Here is a 19,519-nt window from a genome sequence, read left to right on the forward strand (position 1 = left end):
AGTTTAATCTTCATGTTCCAGCATGAACCCCATGAACTTTGTTTGAAACTTTAATGGATGCTCAAATTAAAAAGGGAATTGGAGAGATACAGTAAGAAATAAAGCATATAATGTAGTGCAAGGATATATTACTTCCCATGTTTTAAAAAAACCCAGATTTTTAGGCTAAAGACTAAGGCTGTTCAGAATCTTGGCTTGTATTATTTGAAGACTATTTTTCATTTTAGGACATTTAGTACCATTTATTTGCACTTTATCCTTGCACTTAAACTTTTTTTCTACCAAGGACAGAGTGAAATATTTAACATGATTGGATGCTATGAATGCTCTTAAATTATTCATTTAAGGGAAGGACATGTAATTCTCACTTTGCAGCAACAGAGTATATAATGTATTGCAGGTCAGGAGGCATAAGGAGCACCGAACATGAATTTTTAATTTTTTCTTCTCCAGATTATTAACAATGCCAAAAGAAATTAAATTTCCTGGTTTGGAATTGGTCTACTCATCCTTAGAAAGGTTGTCCATTTAGCTAGAGCATTCCCTTTGTTAGGGAGAAAAAGAGAGCAACAAACCATAGGAGGTTCCATATATTTGTTTTTCCAAAGACAGATTCCTGACTTGTCTAAATCCATTTCAAACTGATATCTAGTTCAATGACTACCCGGTTTTGTTTTATCACATATACTGTCTAGGACAGGGGTCCCTAACCTGTGGGTCATGGCCCACTAGTGGCCCATGAGGGGATTGCAACCAGGCAATGGAAACAGCTGGTGACCACATGTGCATGCACATGCATCCTCACTTGCACAAATAGTGTGTGCGCACTCCATTTGTATGAGTGGCAGACATACACACAAATGGAGCTGTGAGTGCACGCTTGCCAGCCAGACGCACAGAACCATTTCCTCTCCCTCCCCTGCCGGTTTGCAAAACTGGAAATGCTTGCACACCAACTGGAAAAGGAAATTCATAGCTTTTACCCTCTTTGTTAAATCCTTCTTTTATATGTGATGACCAGAGTTGTACAATATTCTAGACGTGTACTTACCATAGAATTGTATGACAGTATCACAGTGTGATTTCTACCCTCTTCCTAAATAATCCCTTGCCTTTTTCACAGCTGTCGAACACTGAATCAATATCTTCTCTGAAGAATCTATTATGACCCCCAAGATCTTTTTTTTACTGGTTAAGGACAACAGACTGAATCAGTATATAAGAACACAGGGCAATTTTTCCCCAGTGCTTTCACTTTATACTTACTTGAATTGACCCACATTTTCTATTCGCTCAGTTTGAACAGACATCTCTAGAGCTTTTTACAGTTACTTTTGATTTTTATTACCTTGAATAGTCTTCTATTATCTGAAAATTAGGATAGCTCTCTACTTAACTCTAAGATAAGGTTATGTACAAAAAAGTTGAAGGGCACTGGTCAGAATAAGGTTTCTTCTTAGCTTCACTCGTTGACAAAATTGCCCATGAATTCTTACCCTTTGCTTTCTACTTTTTGACTCTTAGTAATTCTTTAAAAAGCCAGATAGGTCCCTCCCATAATTATTAAGTTTACTCAGAATCCTTTGCTAAGGAACTCTATTTAAGATGTTTTGAAAATCCAAGAATACAATGTCAACAGGTCACTTCCATCCATGTGCCTGTTTAACCTCCTTTAAAAAATTCTATTTTAGTGAGCCAGGGTTTTTCTTTGCAGAATCCATGCTGATTTGCCTTTAGCAAGATTGATTCCTGAGTCCCTTCTTAAAGAGTCAGGAGAGAGAGAGATTTGCCTTATTGAAACCTTCTGTTTGGCCACTCAGGAAATATGGAATCATAACCATCCCTAACCAGGGACTTCTGGAAAGAATTCAGAGAGTGGTTAGAACCTGGTTTGATCCTACATTGAAAAATTTCTTGCTTTGAAGAGATACACAAATGTTGGCCAGGTTGCCAGAGGAATGGACTCATCTCCATCACCTCAGTCTGCCTCACTTGATCAAATAAGGAAGATACGTTATGGATTCCATCAGTTAATCAGGAAAAGTGCCTTCTCTGCCATTGCCGTTGCTCTCTGGAATATTCTCTCTCTGGAGGTCAGGCAGGCCTCCACTTTTGAAGGTGTTTTGAAGCCCTGGCTCTAGCAACTCACCTGGGGCTCACTGGGCAGCCCACAACCATGGGAATGGTTAGTGCCTTGATGGCTCCTGCCCCACCTTTTAACTTTTATTTCATTGCCAGGAGAGTTGTTGCTTTCCTAATTTTTTTATATTGGGTTTTTTATCTTTATAAGACAACCAGTGTCACTGAGGTGAGTTGGATGACCATATAAATTTTCTTAAATAAATAAATGTAATTTATTTATTAAATGTATACCTATCTATCTCATTTTTGGAACAATTCTGGGTGGCTTTTTAACTTATTCTATTTTTGTTTTTATCTGGCTCTTCTTATTGATGCATGATATTTTTATATGGCTTTTAACCTTTGATTTAACCTTTGGTGTTATTAACTGTACATTGCTCTGTGAGTGAGATGGCCAGTATCTAAATTTGAAATGGCTCCTTGTCCTCACACTGAAAATGCATACAGTTCTCACTGGTTTTGTCTCTTTTTTATTTATTGCCATTATTTTATATCACACTTCCCAGAATACAAATACTATTAAGTATAATCAACAATCCTAATGAAAAGCCCAGCAAATTATATCTTTCAAAACACAAATGAACACACTGCCTTTCTTTCTACGGAGCCATTTGGTGATAAAAGCTCTTTGGGAGGAGAGGGAGTTGTCTTCACTCATGTTCTCCCATCCCTTTTCTTTATTCTGTTATGAAAAAGGTTGCCAACTAATATGTTTGACATTTTGAAGTACTGGCCTTTACCGTTGAATCCCTGTGGGTATATTCTCCCATAATAGAAACATTGTTTTTTAAAGACAAAAAAAACTAAAAGCAAAACTCCTCTGAAGATGCCTTTTGGTCTGACATCAAGTTGCTTCAAAGACAAATATCTGAAGATGTACCTTTTCCCATAATTTATAATGTCATCATGAGCATAAAGCCAAAGAAATCACATTTCCTTCAGGGAAATTCCAACTGAATAGCAAAATATTTTTTCTGCACAAAGCCCTCTACCCAGAGATGATATCCTTCTGACCACTTCTGGAGAACCGGTAGCAGAAATTTTGAGTAGTTTGGAATACCACCTCTGACTGGCCCCACCCCCATCTATTCTCTGCCTCCCGAGTCCCAGCTGATCAGCTGGGTCTTCTTTTGTTGCCCTGCACAGGAGAATGGAGCTGGAAAGCAGGTTAGTGGGATGTGGAGAGAATGGGGATTTTACAATATCCTTCCCCTGGAGTGGAGATTTTGCAGTATCCTACCTCTGCCACACCCACCAAGCCACGCCCACCAAGCCTGCCGAGAGAACTGGTAATAAAAAAAATTTGAATCCCACCACTGCCTCTACCAAAGATGCTAACTGTCTAGTAACAGGGAAAGCGTTTTTTTTCCACCCAATTTAATGCCAGCCAATTGCTATACATCACATGTAATAACTTGGGTTGGAGAACTGGGGAATAGAGAGAGGATCTTTGCTGCTCTACCTCAGGTTGCATTGTCTTATTCTTCTTAAATAAGGGACCCAAGGAACAATTAGGGACAAGGAACCAGCAGCCTTCAGATGCTGCAGGATAACTATTATATACCCTCTCTACAGTGACCAGACTTGGCTGGTTCTACTAGTGTATTTCTTTAGTATGTTTTTGAATTGTTGTTGGTCTTGTGATTCATTTTGTTTTGTTTTGAATTGTTGTTGGTCTTGTGATTCATTTTGTTTTGTTTTCATTGCTTTTCATGCTGAATTTGATAATTAGTGATATGTTTGCTTGGTTCAACTGTAAAAGATATCTTCTGATTAAGAAAGTGTGGGTAGAAGGGTCTATGTAAGCAATTAATGGGACCAGGTCTCAATAGAAATCTTACAATTAATCCCCATTATCACTTGATCGTGGCTGCTCCTGATCATGGCTTGCTGTTGTTAGAGAAGCAAGAACAGAAGAGCTCCTTAATTCCATCTCATCACAACTGTCCTAGTCTTCTCCTTATTCTCTTAGTATGGCCATATCACGCATGTATGTCCAAACTGGATAGATGTGAGTATTATTATGTATTGAATAGCATAATATATATTTGGAATAAAACTGGGCTTTGCCATATTGTGCAAAATGCACTAAAATTGACAGATATGCTTATGGTTATGACAAATGCTAGTAAGATACTGTAGTTTATTCTATCTTACTGAAATACATTATGTGAAAGTGTCATGTAATAAATGGAGGACAAACAGATGTGATAAAACAGTGATAAGAGTTCATCTCTGAGCTTTAACTTTTGTGATAAGAGCAGCAAAATGTCAATTCTTCTTTGCATTTATCCACTACTCCCAACTGGTAGATTTACTTAGACTCTTTTTGTGAAAAATGGATATGATAAAATACCTGCATGCATGCTGAATTATATTTATGATTTCTTGGTAGATAAAATTGCTTGCATATACTCCAGTTTGGGTGCCAGCTGGATGGAGCCCAGCAAGGGGAACAAGGCAGAGCCTTATGCTGCTTTCTGGGTTTATTTATTTTATTGATTTATTGATTAAATTTATATGCAACCCATCTTATTGTCAAGCAACTCTAGTTGGCTTACAAGCCTCATAAAAATAGAAGTACACACATTAAATATTAAGTAAACAAATTAAATAGGCTAAAACCAGAATGTTGTAGGGTGGAGGTAGGATCTTCTATATATGAGTTTCTTTTGATATGTTTCTTTTGAGTTTATTACATTCAAAGAAATAAATACAGTTTTATTTTAGAGGAATTGTGCCACTTGCAAGTTGGATCTTTAAACTTGCTAGCTCCTACAAGCAGCCCAATAGGACGTGAGTAATTGGATTAAGAAGATTGTCAAATATGAAAACGGATGGCACTTGCTTGCAAGTATGTGGTTGGATGAAGTCCTCTTAGGAGCCAACACTTTTGATAACTGGAGGTTGCTTTCTCTCTCTGACACATATACAGTAGATGCAAAAACACAGAGAGTCCATTTGGAGAAGAAGGCGGTGGTAGCTTTCCTTCAGAGATGTATTTGAATTGCTATCAATCAGTAGTCAGACCTGGTCAGAGAACCTAAACAGCATTGTTGCATGGCATTGTTGCTTTGTCAGGACTTCATTGAGGGAAAGCGTGTTTTTTTTTCTTCTTTTCAATAAGTATGTGGTTTGGAGTTTGTAGGTACAGTTCTTCAATGATTCTGCATCTTCCTGAATGAGTCCTAGTTTGTTATCACAGTATTTGCTGCTATAGTTGCTCCAATGTGAGGTAAGGCAAGGTTCTCCCCATGTGGTATTTAACATGTATATGAAGTTTCTAAGTAGAGACACTCACAGTTTGGGATGAGGAGCCATCAGGCTTCTGGTGGTATAATTTGTCATCTTAAACTAAGCTGGGAATGACACTAAATGTCTGAACTGATATCTGCATAGAGCAAAATTAATTTAGATTAAATCCGAACTTTCTGAACATCCAAGAACTTTGGTCCTTGGATGGCCTCCTGCTCCTTCTGAAGGAACTGGTTCGTGGTCTAAGAGTCCTCTTGGGCTTATACAGCTTCAGCATCAGGGACAGGCCATGGCTAGAGGTCCTTTGTCCAGTGTTATCTAGTGCTCTACTTGCAACCATACCTACACCAGGATTCTTTAGTAATGCTAATTCAAGCTCAGCCTGATTAATATGTTGTACTCTATATGGGGTGTCATTTGGAGATGTCCTGATAACTGCAGTTGGTCCAAAATGTACATGTACTTGTACATCAACCTCACCAATGCAAGATAATATCTCTTCTAAAATTTCTGAGTTATATCAATAGTTCAAAGTATTGATCCACCTCTAAAGTCCTATATAGCATACACAATGCATGTCAGCCTTCAAGATCTTTTCTACTGCTTTGCATCTTTCAGCTGCCATAAGTAACGGGGGGAGGGGTTGTGTCTGGGAAGAGAGCTGGAGGTGTTACATTCTTGTGTTGTATAAATGAGGAGTGGGGGAGGGGGAGTATAAATTCCTGCTCTTAAGTTTCTATTCCTTGCTTAGCCTTTCTTTTCTCTGCGCAAGTGCAAATCTTTATCAAAATATGTCAAGGTCAACGGACAGAGGCCTCATCACCACCTGAAGATGCCCACATGACCATATCCAGAACTTTTAATTGGAAGAATCTTTTGAACTTTGGGGGGTGGGAACAATTCCATCCCTTTGTATATGTGATCTGCGCGCCTAATTTCTTAGATTCAGAATTCTACCTGAAGCTACCACTTCAAATTTCAGTAAAAGATTTCTTTCCTCTAATCTATGGAGTCTAAGTATTTCTTCTTGGATTTTGAATGGAGCACAGACTGACATTGCACCTAAAACACCACCTCACCAGGATTGAATTTGCCCATTTTATATGAATATCTTAATAAGGCCATTAAGGTACCCACTTTCCCAGTCCATTGGAGATTAACAGATTGTGGACCAAATGGTAGACCTTTTCTGTTTTTTTCCCATAATCTGTGCAATTCTCTCCCCTGTGGTATTCTGAAAAACAGCCAAAAGTTCTATTTCATTCAGCTTTTTATCTTAGGTCATTGTTCAATGTGCTCCATTTTCTTAGGAGAAATATTTAGAGTTCATGAATTACTTTGTATAGTTTTATATTTCTACTCTTGAGGTATTCTGATTAGACTAAGCCTGAAAATAAATAACAAATGCAAACAATTGCTGAAATTAAGCAAGCTTCGCATTTCCTAATATAGAAATGTGAAACTTAATGGAAATAAACATTTTGATCTGGTAGTGCCACTAGTTCTCTTTATGTCTAATTAACTTCAAGAAGATTAATTTCCAAAATTGCTTAGGTTAAAAAGGACATTAAAGGAAATAATAAAAGCAATGTCCCTCAGAGATGGTATTCAGCAGGTTCTGACCAAATCTGGAGAACCGGTAGCAGAAATTTTGAGTAGTTCAGAAAACTGGCATATGCCAGCTCTGACTGGAGATTTTACAGTATCTTCCCCTGCCATGCCCAACAAGCCACACCACAGAACTGGTAGTAAAAAAAAATTGAATCCCTACATTAGAAGGAATAAGGTATCACTGAGCTGATCACAATAGTTTTTGAAGTCTTTATTTGAATTGATTATTCTGAAGAAATACTTGTAAGAATACTTGTAAGAATATAGAGAGATTTTCCACTAAAATTGAAAAATGAATTTCATATTTAATTTTAAAATTTCCAGAGGATAACAGCCAAACAATCTTTTGTAAATGTCCCTGGTAGCTTAAATAATGTCTAAGGTTTCTTGAAGGCAACAAACAGACTTAAGATACAGATAGTCAAGAAAGAGAAAGGTATGCAATTTAAAAATCATAGCAATCATTTTTAAGAGGGCAAGTTTATACAAATCTGCTATACCCCTCACTAAATTCAATAAAAGTTTACCCCTTGCTTTTAAGAGCTTGCATAGAAAAAGCAAAAGTATTATTATGCATTTATTTCCATTTCTCCTTCATTAACTGCATTATTATTTATTCTCTCACAAAGAACAAAATGTCCACCACCTACAATTTCTGGGTTAAAAATAGTATAGAGTTGTCTGAATCATATTTCTTAAAAGCAATCCTAGGAGTAGGCCACATTGTACCTCCCTTCTTTTATCAAGAACTATGTACCTCCCTTCTTTTATCAAGAACTATAGCAAGAGTTTGATAAAAAAAAAGAAAAGAAAAAGAAATACCCATGCTTCTGCTTATCGGTAACTAATTTATTTTGTACTCAAGACCTAAGATGCTAAAAAAAAATTTTAGCAACATTTTGAGCCTAACCTAACCCTAACCAAACCTGACCACAATGACAAACTATCAGTGGCATGTGTGAAGTGGGATGTAGAAGATCATTATTCTATAAACTCTAAATATGGCTTACTTGTTTAATTCAACTTATTATTTGAAAAACAAAGAAGATAAATTAACTTCCCATGTCATGAAAATTTTAGTGATATGTTGGGGCATCTACAGGGAAGGGTTTTAAAAGTCAAGACGGTGGCTGTGTTTGCCAATTGAAACTCTGCTTTTATTTTTTACATCTGTTTGTACATGCAATGCATTTTTAAAAATGGTCAGGGTTTCGATTGCATGGTTGTACTCCCATTTTGATTTTCTGACCCCTGTGGATAGTCACGGTGACCTATTTTTATCTACTTTGCATCCTTAGCCCCTGCAGTCTTCAGAGCTTCCAAAAAGGCAAAATGTGCATTTCAATCAATTAAAAGAATTAAAAGACAAAAATAGACATTGATCAGAATTTGAGATGCAAAATAGCTTTTGGCTATATTTAGTAATGGACTCTGAGTGCATTCAGCTATAGTAATACATTGGGGGATGATGAGGCATTAGATAAGGTCTTATATCATATCCCATTATTAGCTCATTGAACACAAAACAGCCTAGGCTGTTTCTAGATAAGGCCTTTTCATGACATACTTAGTCTTTTTTCACAGAAGATCACAAGCACTGAATCTGGAGTGCTTTGTAGGCAAATGAGGAGCTTCATTGAGCTACAGAGGTGCCCTAAATAAAGTATGGAGTCATTTAAACTACCTCCATTTTTTACACCATACCAGACACTTCACAGATATTATCAAACATTTCCAAAAGAAGACAAAACCTCATTCCTTTCCTTTATGCTGGAGTCTGATTCTATATGATGGTGGTGACTTCATGCTTTCAGGTCAGTCTGGACTTCTGGTGATTACATGGACAAGGCCATATAGTTTTCATGGCAACATTTCTCAGAGCTGATTTTGAAATTGCCCAGAGAGAAAATGACTGGCCCTAAATCACCCAGTTGACTTCATGCCTAGGCAGGACTAGAACTCACAGTCTCCTGGTTTCTAGTCCAATGTCTTTAACCACTGCAACAAGCTGGTTCTCTTCTATATGATACTACGTAATAAACAACAGATATAGGGCTATATTTGTTTCCAGACCATAGCAGTGGATGCCTCACTGTCTACAAAGTAACTCTTGATTTGGCAAAAGGCAATGTGTTGTCATGAACATTAGTCTGATTATTGTAGTGCCACAGTCTGAACTCCCCATTTTTTAGATTCTCTTGTGAACAAAGAAGAACTGGTTGGGTTGGATCAATTTAATTTTTTTTTTTTTTAGTTATAGTACATTAAGAGACAGGGCATCATCCACACTATTATTCTTTTAGGCAGTATGCTAGAAAATAAACTGCTGTGTGGCCTTAGTTGGAATACTCTACACACATGTAAAGAAATAGAGTAGATATACTCAAATAGATACTATAAGCTATATATGCATGGAGGAATTGACAAAAGAATGGCAAATTTGGAACTGAGATATCCCTATTTTTTAATGATTTTGAGAAAATTATTGCCTTTTCCAAGACACTAAATAAAATATTCAGAAGGATCTTTTCTCCTATTTGTTTTTTTTAAATATATTATAACAGAACAATACTTTCTTTTTCTTTCCAGTGCCATCAGTGAGCTTGCTTTCCCTCACTAAAACCTTCTTAGAAAAGGCCTAATTTGATCTTAAATATAAATGAAACTAAGTTTCAGATATAATTAAGATACACAGGAAACTTGTAGGTAAATATAAATTCCATCTACATTCAGATTAGATTATTTATCATCAGATATCAAATTATTGTGTATACATAGTTTATGGTCTGCTAGTATTTATTATCAGTTATCCTTGCATATACAGATATTTTTAATGCTCTTAAGATAGCAAAAGACTGAGTAACAGAATTTTAACTATTGCTTTGGCGGGAAAATAATCAGCTGCACTGCATGTAAGAAATTACTGTTAATTTCCAAAGCTTCTACATAGGAAATTGAGCTTGTTTGTTTCTTATAAAAATATTGTGAGGTAAAGTTGATGATTTGTAATCATTTCCTAATATCCTCCAAGGGCCTTTTCCTGGGACATCTACCAGAATTTTGCATTGAAAGAGTTTATTTTTTAAAAAATTATGATAATTACATACATTGTGGTATATACTTCTATGTATTTCTTAGTTAACATCCTTCTCTTCTATAAACTAGGGCTAATACGACTTACAAGTCTTGACCAAAGGCCAAATAGAATCTGACACATTCACAACGCAACAGTTGGGAAATGACAGCATAATTCAGTTTTGCTCATGTCTTTATTAATCATAAGTAAACAAAGTCCCATTGTTTGGCTTAAGAACTGTACCATAATGGAAGTCTGAGTAACAGAAATAAAAATCATAGTGATTCTGTAACACCTTATATTGTTCTGTCACCCTAGACAAGTTCAAATAATATGTAGTTCACCAGATATTTGGGACTCTAAAAATCCTCAATTATGACCAACTTCATCAAGCAATCGTAGAAATTATTATCCAAAAACATATACATCCCCAAATATAGCAGCTGCCACATGACTTTTTTTCCAAAGTTTTTCAAGATCTGCTTAAGCCCATGTCTTCCAGAACTGACAGCCACATAACCTACTCTAGATGACCTACAAGTCCCTTCCAACTCTGATTATCTGTAATCTGTTATCTTATCTATTTTGCATTGCATTGCTCATAGCTTGTTTGCCCCAGCTATTCATCCATGTGCACTGAGATCCTTGCCTAAATAAAATGATGTTCATATCACCTTTATTCTGACTTGAAACTGATAAATATTTGCCTAGATTAATTGTGTGGTTGAAGAAAGGTATAGGCCCAGATCTCCATGATCCAAGGAATTTATCCACTGGATCAACAGCTTACATCTGTTAGAACTTCTGTGTATCTGATAAACAATATTCTTTGTCTGTAATATGGACTATTCTTAAGTTCAATGATTTTTTTTTATTATTTCAAAACAAGGTATACCTTGTTGAACCAGATATGAGGCGTATCTAGCAGAATATTCTTCCTCCATTATAACCAATCATGAAACCCACATGTTCCACAGCAAAATACTGAGCCCATCATTCTAATTCTGAAAATATTATATAACAATCAAGAGTAATAATCGACAGACTTATTTTTCTTTTCTATATTTTTAAGATTATTACCCTTGAAGTGTTTAGAATAGTCTCTCCCAAAACATGGGCAGTCCCTTCTCTATTGGCCTTTGGCAAGGTCATGAAGACTTGACTTTTCCTCCAGGCTTTGGGACATCTAGGACATTAGAATGGGATCTGTGGCATGGGGATGGGTGTCTTGTAGTTTTGGGGTTTTTATTGAGCCTCAATGCTATTTAATTGTTTTTATTTGTTTGTTTCTTTATTTTGTTTTAATGTAATTCTGCTTTGGTTTGTTGCCTGGAGGCTCTTGGATAGACAGGTATCCATATAAATTGGATAAATAAATAAATAAATACATTTTTAAAATTATTGGAAAGAAACAAATAAACATTTCAAGGTTCAAAATAATAAAAATTATCATCACAATATTTCTATCAAACCCAATGCTTCTAAGAACTGATTCACATCACACCACTTTGCAATCAGAAATGCAATTTTATGAATTGTTAATCTTTTCTAACATGTTTATCTCTCAATCACTGCATCTCCAAATTACTTAGTAGAATTCCTCTATGTAAGAAAAGACATTATGACTTATTGTAATGTATTAAAGAGAGAACTTTTAATGTTTTATCAGGAGAGTGACATTATTGAGATGAATTAAGCAAAATTTGTTTAATTTGCTCTTTTCACCTTTGTGTGCATGCCTACAGTCCACGTAGTATGTTTTCTACATATTTTGGGGTTGAGAACTGAATAGACAGATACACTGCAGTGATTTTCTAACCACTTAAAACGCAGATTAAATGAATTTGAGACATATTTATGACCTTACATTGTCATCCCCAGTAATAATAATACTAAAGAATAGGATAACGTGTACAGGTTAGACAGCAAATTGTATTAAAATAATGGCTCAGTAAGAAGTAAATCAATGATACTGACTTTTGAGGATCCCATTCAAAATCTAAGCTTTGACTTGCTTGACAATAAACTAATAGAGGTGGAGGTACAGCAATATAGGCATAAAATATCTCCCTGCAACACTTTGTCAAAAGAATTCATTGCAGCAGGTTACATTCATGTCAGATGAACAACTGGGATTGCAGTTTTAAAGCTGATTTTAAAATACACAAATGCATTGTAATTGTTCTAATAAGCAGACTTCCCCCTCTCTGTTTTTTTTGGATAAAAGGATGAACAGACTCTGCCATTTTTCAGGCTTGAGACACAATCCATTTCTATTATATGCTGGTCTGCTCCGCTTTTAAAAACAGACAGGTGCACACAGCAAAAGTCAACCCCTTTCAAGGGAACAATGGGTTTTTTTCTATGCTTCTGAGAGGCAATAGAAGAGAATAGATGGGAAGCCTATCTTGCCTATTCTCTCTCTCTTTTTTCTCATTTTGCTTTAGATTTTGTTTTGTTTTCCATTTACCTTTTCTGGAGCTGGGAACTGTAAATGATTGACTTCCAAGGGTGTTATCAAAGGAACCGTCTGAAAACCATCCTCATTGGACGGCTGCTGCTTGTTCTTTTCATTCAAATTGCTTCCCAGCTTCACCATCCTTAGATCTCACTTTCCAGACCTAAAACATATTGATGTGATCAGTATTAAAGGAGTAAAAAAGGAGGATGGAACAGAAAGTAGGGGAAATTAAGGGCAGAATATGTCAGCTTGCCATATTTCAATCACCCTGCAGGTCACATGGTTCCCACTTGCATATCTCTGTTAAATTGAATGAGGGGGAGAGGGAGGGGGAAGCATTTTACCTTTATTTCTTGCTTTAAAGAATGTATCATCAGGTCTAAACCACCCACAAGAGAGTTCAGCTAAGCTTCTGTTGGTTTAGCTCCAAACAAGGATTGCTTTATATCAAGATCTTGTTGTAGGAGTGAATCTAGCTTGGCTCCTTTGTTGCTAACAGAAAATATCTGGCCCAGGTTTTTTTCTGTATATTACATCTATTTTTTAAAAAAATCATAGCAACTTCACAAAACATTTCAAAAGTGATCCTTAATAACAATCATTCTTTAACAACCCCCTCTTCTCTGGCGACTGACATATTCCAGAATGAATTATAATCTCTGAACAAATTAACAAATGAAACACAGTGTGAAGGATACTGAGAGCCCCTTTGGTTCCCCCTCCTTCTTCTTAGCCCTGATGCATCTGCGCCAGTAATCAGGGGCGGGTCGCAAATACATGCCTCAGAATCAGACGATCGAGGGAGAGAAATCCTCCCTCCGCCCCCCACCCCCATCGTCCTCCCACTATCTACTTACTGCAGGGCACACCTCGCTCTTGGAAGAAGGTTCGCGACGGATTGCGCCAAAAAAAAAGCTGGTTTTTAAACCCCCCGGTGGTGCTGAATGGACAGCGCCTCGTTCCTCAGCCGGCTGGTTCCAAACGTTACTGAAAGAGGATCAAGGAGTGAGCGCAGAGACAGCCGCTCGAATCTGCGGCAGGCAAACACTCCCAAACTGGGGCGGCGGCTTCCGTGCGGGATCTGGCACCACCTGCTGTCGCCCAGGGCGGCCACAAGCGCTAGCAAAGAGAAAAAGAGACGGTGCTTATCGACAACGCCACCTACAGTCTGCACAGAGCACAGGCAGGCGACGTTCCAGCTCAGCCTGGCCTGACTGTTTCCTGCAGCCTGCTAAGAGTTTTAAGTCTTCACCAAGTCCGCCTCCCAATCTGCTGTGATGTCGTTGACAGACAGGTGACAATTGCAGGAATTAGAGTAGATGTAGCTACAGCAGGCAGAGATGTATTTGCCAAGAAATCCTAAGCAGGGTTTTTTTTAAAGGCTCACTCTTCAATTCTTGAGAGGAAAAAAAAGCATCCTCTGGAAGCTGAGGACTGTTAAAACAGTAGGGCTCTAAGAATATGCATCCGAATATGGAAAAATGGTAAATTAGTATAATACATTTCTAAACAGCAATGCACCTATTGAACTCAAGTTACTCTCAAGCAATATACATGCTTAAGGCCAGACCATAACACGTGAAGATTAACTTGCCTTTAAAATAAGAAAAGGCTTCCTTTCAGCCCATATGTAAAGTGGAATGGATATAATACTGTCATGGGTTATATTTCCTCTGGTATAATATTCATTCTAGCTATCCATGTATCTTGCTGAGTTGCATTTCTCCTTAATTCCAGCTTGATCACTGATCGGTGCTCACTGTTAAATTTCAACTCTATTTCCTTGAGGGAAATATTTGGCAAAGGAAACAAGTTTCATGTCCAACTTTTGGTGGGAAACAATCTCCTGCCCTTCCATTTTAGCAGCACAGAATTCCAGAGCACTGACGCACCAGTACTATTTTAGATACCTTTTTTTTCCCTTTAGTATTATGCTTTTTATTGGTATTGTTAAGAATTGTCTCAGAGGAAGATAGAATATGGGAAATAAATACTTCGCATATTAGAATATGTGTGTGTGTGTGTGTGTATTAATATATATATATATATATACATTTATATATGTATATATGTATAATATATCAAATAGTTGTTGCTCTGGGTGATACCAAAATTGAATAATGATAGTGATAATGACAATAATAATAATGATGATGATGATAATGATGATGGGGTAGGGAGGAAGAATTAAGGTTATAACAGTACCATACACTCACAAATGATAATACTATATTGCTCAACTTTTCATTGGAAGAGGGGAGAGGTGAGGTGAGGAAAGGGAAGGGGAGGAGAGGAGAAAGAGTCAATTAAGTGCAGAGAGTGAATAATCCATGCACAGACACATAATAACTCTCAAATTGATCCCAAAGAAGAGCTAAAATTCTCAAATCCTTTATTCCAATCAATAGCCAAAGCTAGGATGAATAATCCATGTACAATATGAACACCATATGCAGGAGCACAGCTGAAAATCCAGTGATTTCTATTTTTCATGTCTCAAGTCTTTTGTGTTCATTTGGTAATTAATTAGAAACCTAGCTGGAAACAAAACGATGAGAGAATGAGCAAGAGAAGAAGTGGCAGATAAATATTGCTCCTTCACTATGATATTAACTGAATATTAATAAGATGTAGTGATAACAAAACTAAATTAAATGTAATTAATTTTGATTAATTGCCATGAGGTTAAATTGCCATTAAATCAAATATGATAGTTAAGTTCATCATGACAATTAAAAAGAAACTATCTGACCTGTGTTTTTATTTTGCTGCTCAGAACCAGTTTTGGAGAAAACATAAAATTCTGTTTCTCTGTATTTCTAGAAATAAAAACTTGTGTGGAAATTTGAGAAGAAAAACTTGTGCTATCTCCTAAAAGCTGTGGAAGCCCTCATGGCTGTTTTTGAAAGTTCAAAAGGCTGATTTTAAGGTTGAAATGCCTTTGCCTTACAACTTGCCAAATCAATTATTTATACATTTATATGAAGTAACAATAATGAGTTTATATAAACTTGGTATTTTATGTTTGAAGCTATCAGCTTGAGAGAGAGAGAGGGCGGGGAAGAGGGAAACAAGTTAAATCTCACATGAACACCATTAAAAAAAGCAAACAGAAACGTAACTTGGAAGGAACAAATAAAAGAGAGATTTAGAGATTATATTGCATATTAAATATGAACAGACGTCCATCCAGAACCAAAGTATGCAATAGAAGATCATGGAAGTACTGAGTGTTGCTTACTGCCAGAGTACCTTGTATCCTAATTTTATTTTGTAATTAAGAGTCTCATAGAATGAGATTGTTTTTGTTTTCTCCTACTATCAACTGACCAACTACCTTATCATCCCCAAGCCTGAAATTGTGGGTTGGGAGAGAATGGCCAGCCCAAAGTCTTTTTTAATTTTTATTTTAATGGCCCAAAGTCTATTTTATTTTAAAAGAATGGCCGACCAGCTTTCAGGTCTAAAACAGGACTAGAACTCTCTGTCTCCTGATTTCTAACCTGGTGCCTTGATCACTAGATTAAATGGCTCTCAGCATGGGAAATATATCCTTTTCAATTTAAGCAAACCAAGAAGTTATTACTTTTTACAATTATCTTTGCTGAGAAGCACGACTACAATGCCCATAAACAAATTGCCAGATTAGTCCAATACCAGCACTGTTCATATCTATATTACTATGTTAATATAACCAGCTCTTTAGTTTTATTAGTATGTCTGAGTTATGGATAACCATTTTCTCTCTTCGTGTAAATGTATTTAAGACTCCTAATAAATTTTTCTTATTATTATTCTGCATGTTACTCAGAATAAAACTTTTATTAAATAAATCAGATCTGCAGTTAAAAATTGAAATAGCTATACAAGCTATAAAGATAGTCCTTGACTTACAACAAGTTCATTTAGTGACTGTTTGAAGTGACAGCACCACTGGGAAAAAAGTGAGTTATGACCGTTTTTCACACTTATGATCATTGCAGCATTCCCATGGTCATGTGATCAAAATCCGGACTCTTGGCAACTGACTCATATTTAGGAGGGTTGCAGTGTCCCAGGATTATGCTATCACCTTTTGGACCTGCTGATCAGTAAAGTCAATGGGGAAGACAGATTCACTTAACAATCGTGTAACTAACTTAATAACTGCAGTGATTTACTCAAGAACTGTGGCAGGAAAGCTCTTAGAATGGGACAAAATTCACTTAACAAAATGTCTCACTTAGCAACAGAAATTCTGGGCTCAATGGTGGACATAAGTTGAGGACTACTTGTATATGCATTTTCTAGCAGTCGTATTTTGCAATATTTTAAGAAAAAAAAATTTAAAGTGTTCTCTCTCTTGAAAAACACTTGAGAATGCATCTATACATTGCAGTGGTATTTACCTGCACCAAAATGTTCTAATTGAGTATGTACAGTGTACATATTAATAAGGAAATCAATTCCATAGAGCTAGCCTAGAAGTTTTATTTGTTCAAGGTTGAACCATTCTGCGCATGCATTTAAGCAGTTTTGAAAGTCAGGCTATGACCAAACAATAATTAATGAACAGATTGTATAAGCCTAACAGAAAGGAGATTATTTATAGGAAACAAACTATAGCAATAGGCAAAGTCTAGCATCTAGCTAACTACAGCCTATCAAGAGGAGGATCGGATGGAGAAAGGCTGCACAAAAGGTGACTGAAGCACATGAAAACCAAATTCCACCATGCACAGATGCTCAGGTAGAATTCCCTGAATTGAACCACCACCCTTCAAAAGAGATGCACAATTAAAGACACAGGTTGCTGATTTTAAACTCAAAGAAATGTTTAAACAACAATCATTTTATTGCAGTGGAATACAAATCAGATTAGATCGCCCAATTGATACATTGCTGACAGATCCACTTACTAAATTTTCCCCAGAGATCAACAGAGAAATCTTCAAAAATTACCAAGTGGGAGCTGTAGATTGGCAGACGTAGGGATGTTGGAGAGTCAAATCCAGTGACACTGACTCTTCAACACCTCATGGCCCCAAAACGGCAGTAAGTATAGATAGTTAAGGATTATCTCTGGAACCTATTGTTGTCTATCAATCCATCTGTTCTTTGTTCAAAATATTGTTCATCTGAGGTTACTTCCTCCTGCCATTCTTCCTAGGCACACATGCACAGAGCACATGTTTTTAGATATTCTCCTGGTAGCATTTAGTTAGCCAGATGCATAGCCTATGCCTATCCCTATAATGTATTTCCTATAAATGGATCTCCTTTTGTTACAGTTATAAAATATAATTATTGCTCAGGTTAGATTCAAACACTAATGCACACTTTTACACATGCACAATGCAAAAGTTGTATGTGCTTCAAGATCTGCATACATGACATCTCTTATTTGGTTGAAAGTTGGATTCCTGGTCTAATTCAAGATTGTAACCTTTAAATGGCATGTAACCAGGTTATTTGAGAAACCATCTCCCACCCACCCCTAACTATATTTACCCAGGTCCCATAGGAGAAGCATGGGTTCCATCAGCCAAGGGATATTATTGTGTGGAACCTAGGAAGAAAACCTTTTCTACCATAGCTCCTGCCCTGTGAAACATCATTCTCCTTGAGGTGAACTTGGCCCCAAATCCATTGCCTTTCTGGTTTTCGTCACTGAGCTTGAAGATCCCACAATAGAAGCTGCCAGATGGCTATATGACAGGAATGTCAAATTGGATTTCTTCGAGGGCCAAATCAGCATTGTACTTCTCCATGGGCCAGCCAGAGTGTGTGTGGGGGGGGGGGAAGATGGGATGGATGCCTCCTGCAGCACCCTGCCAGCCAAAATGGAAGGGACCCCCGTGCCTCATATTGGCCACCAGAATGCTACAGGGGGACGTCCAGGCCAAAAATTGGCCTGTTTTGGTTGGCAGAGGCACCTCAGGCCAGTCTTTGCTATTTCTAGTCCAGCCCAGCAGGCCAGATTTAAGCAACCTGTGGGCTGGATCTGGCCCATGGGCCTTGAGTTTGACACCCCTACTATATGACAATACACTCTGTATATTTTTGCTAGCATTTTGTTTTTAACTGATTTCTATTCTTTTTATTCAAAATGGTTTATTTTAATGGTTTGATATATTATTATTATTATTATTAATATCATTTACAGTTATTATGTGTGAAGGGTAACTATACAAATATGATTAAATGAATAAATAAAATTTTTCAACTTCAACCAATCTTTACTACAGGAAGTGTCTGTCAAGATTGAAAAATGCTTACCCTTCCTGTGACTCCTAATTGCTTTTCAACCTGCCAATGAACTGGGTGGGGGAAAGAGTGAGATGGAATGCGGAAGCTACAATCTTTACCCATGAGAACCAAGGACACTTCTGCGGGTGTCTGCCAAGATGTGGACTGTTATCAAAACAATGGGCTGATTCTTAATTGGACAATGTGACCCGTTCCATGGGAGCAGGGGATGAACCATGTAGGGTTGCATGGGAAAATTTAGAATTGGTTTTGCTTTCTTCTGTGCCAAAATGATGTACTCAATAAAGACTTGCTTTGGGGATTTTAAAGTTCCTGAAGATGCCTGCTTTTATTGGGTCTGTTAGTCGGATGGTTGACAGTGTCATCTACAAGCTCTCCCCATCATCACCAGAGAAGTTGAAGTAAACCTATCTGTAAGACGTAATATGCTTTTTAAAAATTTTGGACAAAGAATTTTCTGTCTTCCCTAGAGTTTTCAGAGGCTGGATATTGTTCATTCTATAAACAAAGCCTGTTCACCCTCACTGAGTGATGGTGAATGCAAATAACATGGAAAATGGATTGGAAGATTAATTATATAATGACTCAAACTCGAATTCTGAATCAAACTAAAATTATAGTTGGAAGTGTGACTATAGTATGCCATAGCTTGGGCATGTAGCATTGAAAATCTGGGCAAAATTTATAAAGGGGGCACTAATACATATTCAGTTCAAACAATCCTA

General features: G+C 37.0%; 1 protein-coding gene across 3 annotated transcripts in view; it reads right to left on the reverse strand.

Moving 5' to 3' along the window:
• The window catches only part of NSG2 (neuronal vesicle trafficking associated 2), a 59,166-nt gene extending 45,544 nt beyond the window's left edge, over positions 1–13,622 (reverse strand). The window contains exons 1-2 of one of the 3 annotated variants that reach the window (XM_087924511.1): positions 13,415–13,622; positions 12,555–12,705 (exon numbers count right to left, since the gene is read on the reverse strand). In XM_087924511.1, coding sequence (XP_087780637.1) covers positions 12,555–12,683 — 129 coding nt within the window. In that variant the 5' untranslated portion in view covers positions 12,684–12,705; positions 13,415–13,622. Of the gene's footprint in view, positions 1–12,554; positions 12,706–12,889; positions 13,043–13,402 lie in introns of those variants that run through there. The other 2 variants (XM_026696105.2, XM_087924512.1) reach the window with 2 other exon arrangements.
• Positions 13,623–19,519: the final 5,897 nt, after the last annotated feature.

The sequence above is a fragment of the Pseudonaja textilis genome, chromosome 2 (assembly GCF_049901715.1).
Source record: "Pseudonaja textilis isolate UNSWEBS1 chromosome 2, rPseTex1.2, whole genome shotgun sequence".
In the NCBI taxonomy this organism is placed as follows: domain Eukaryota; kingdom Metazoa; phylum Chordata; class Lepidosauria; order Squamata; family Elapidae; genus Pseudonaja; species Pseudonaja textilis.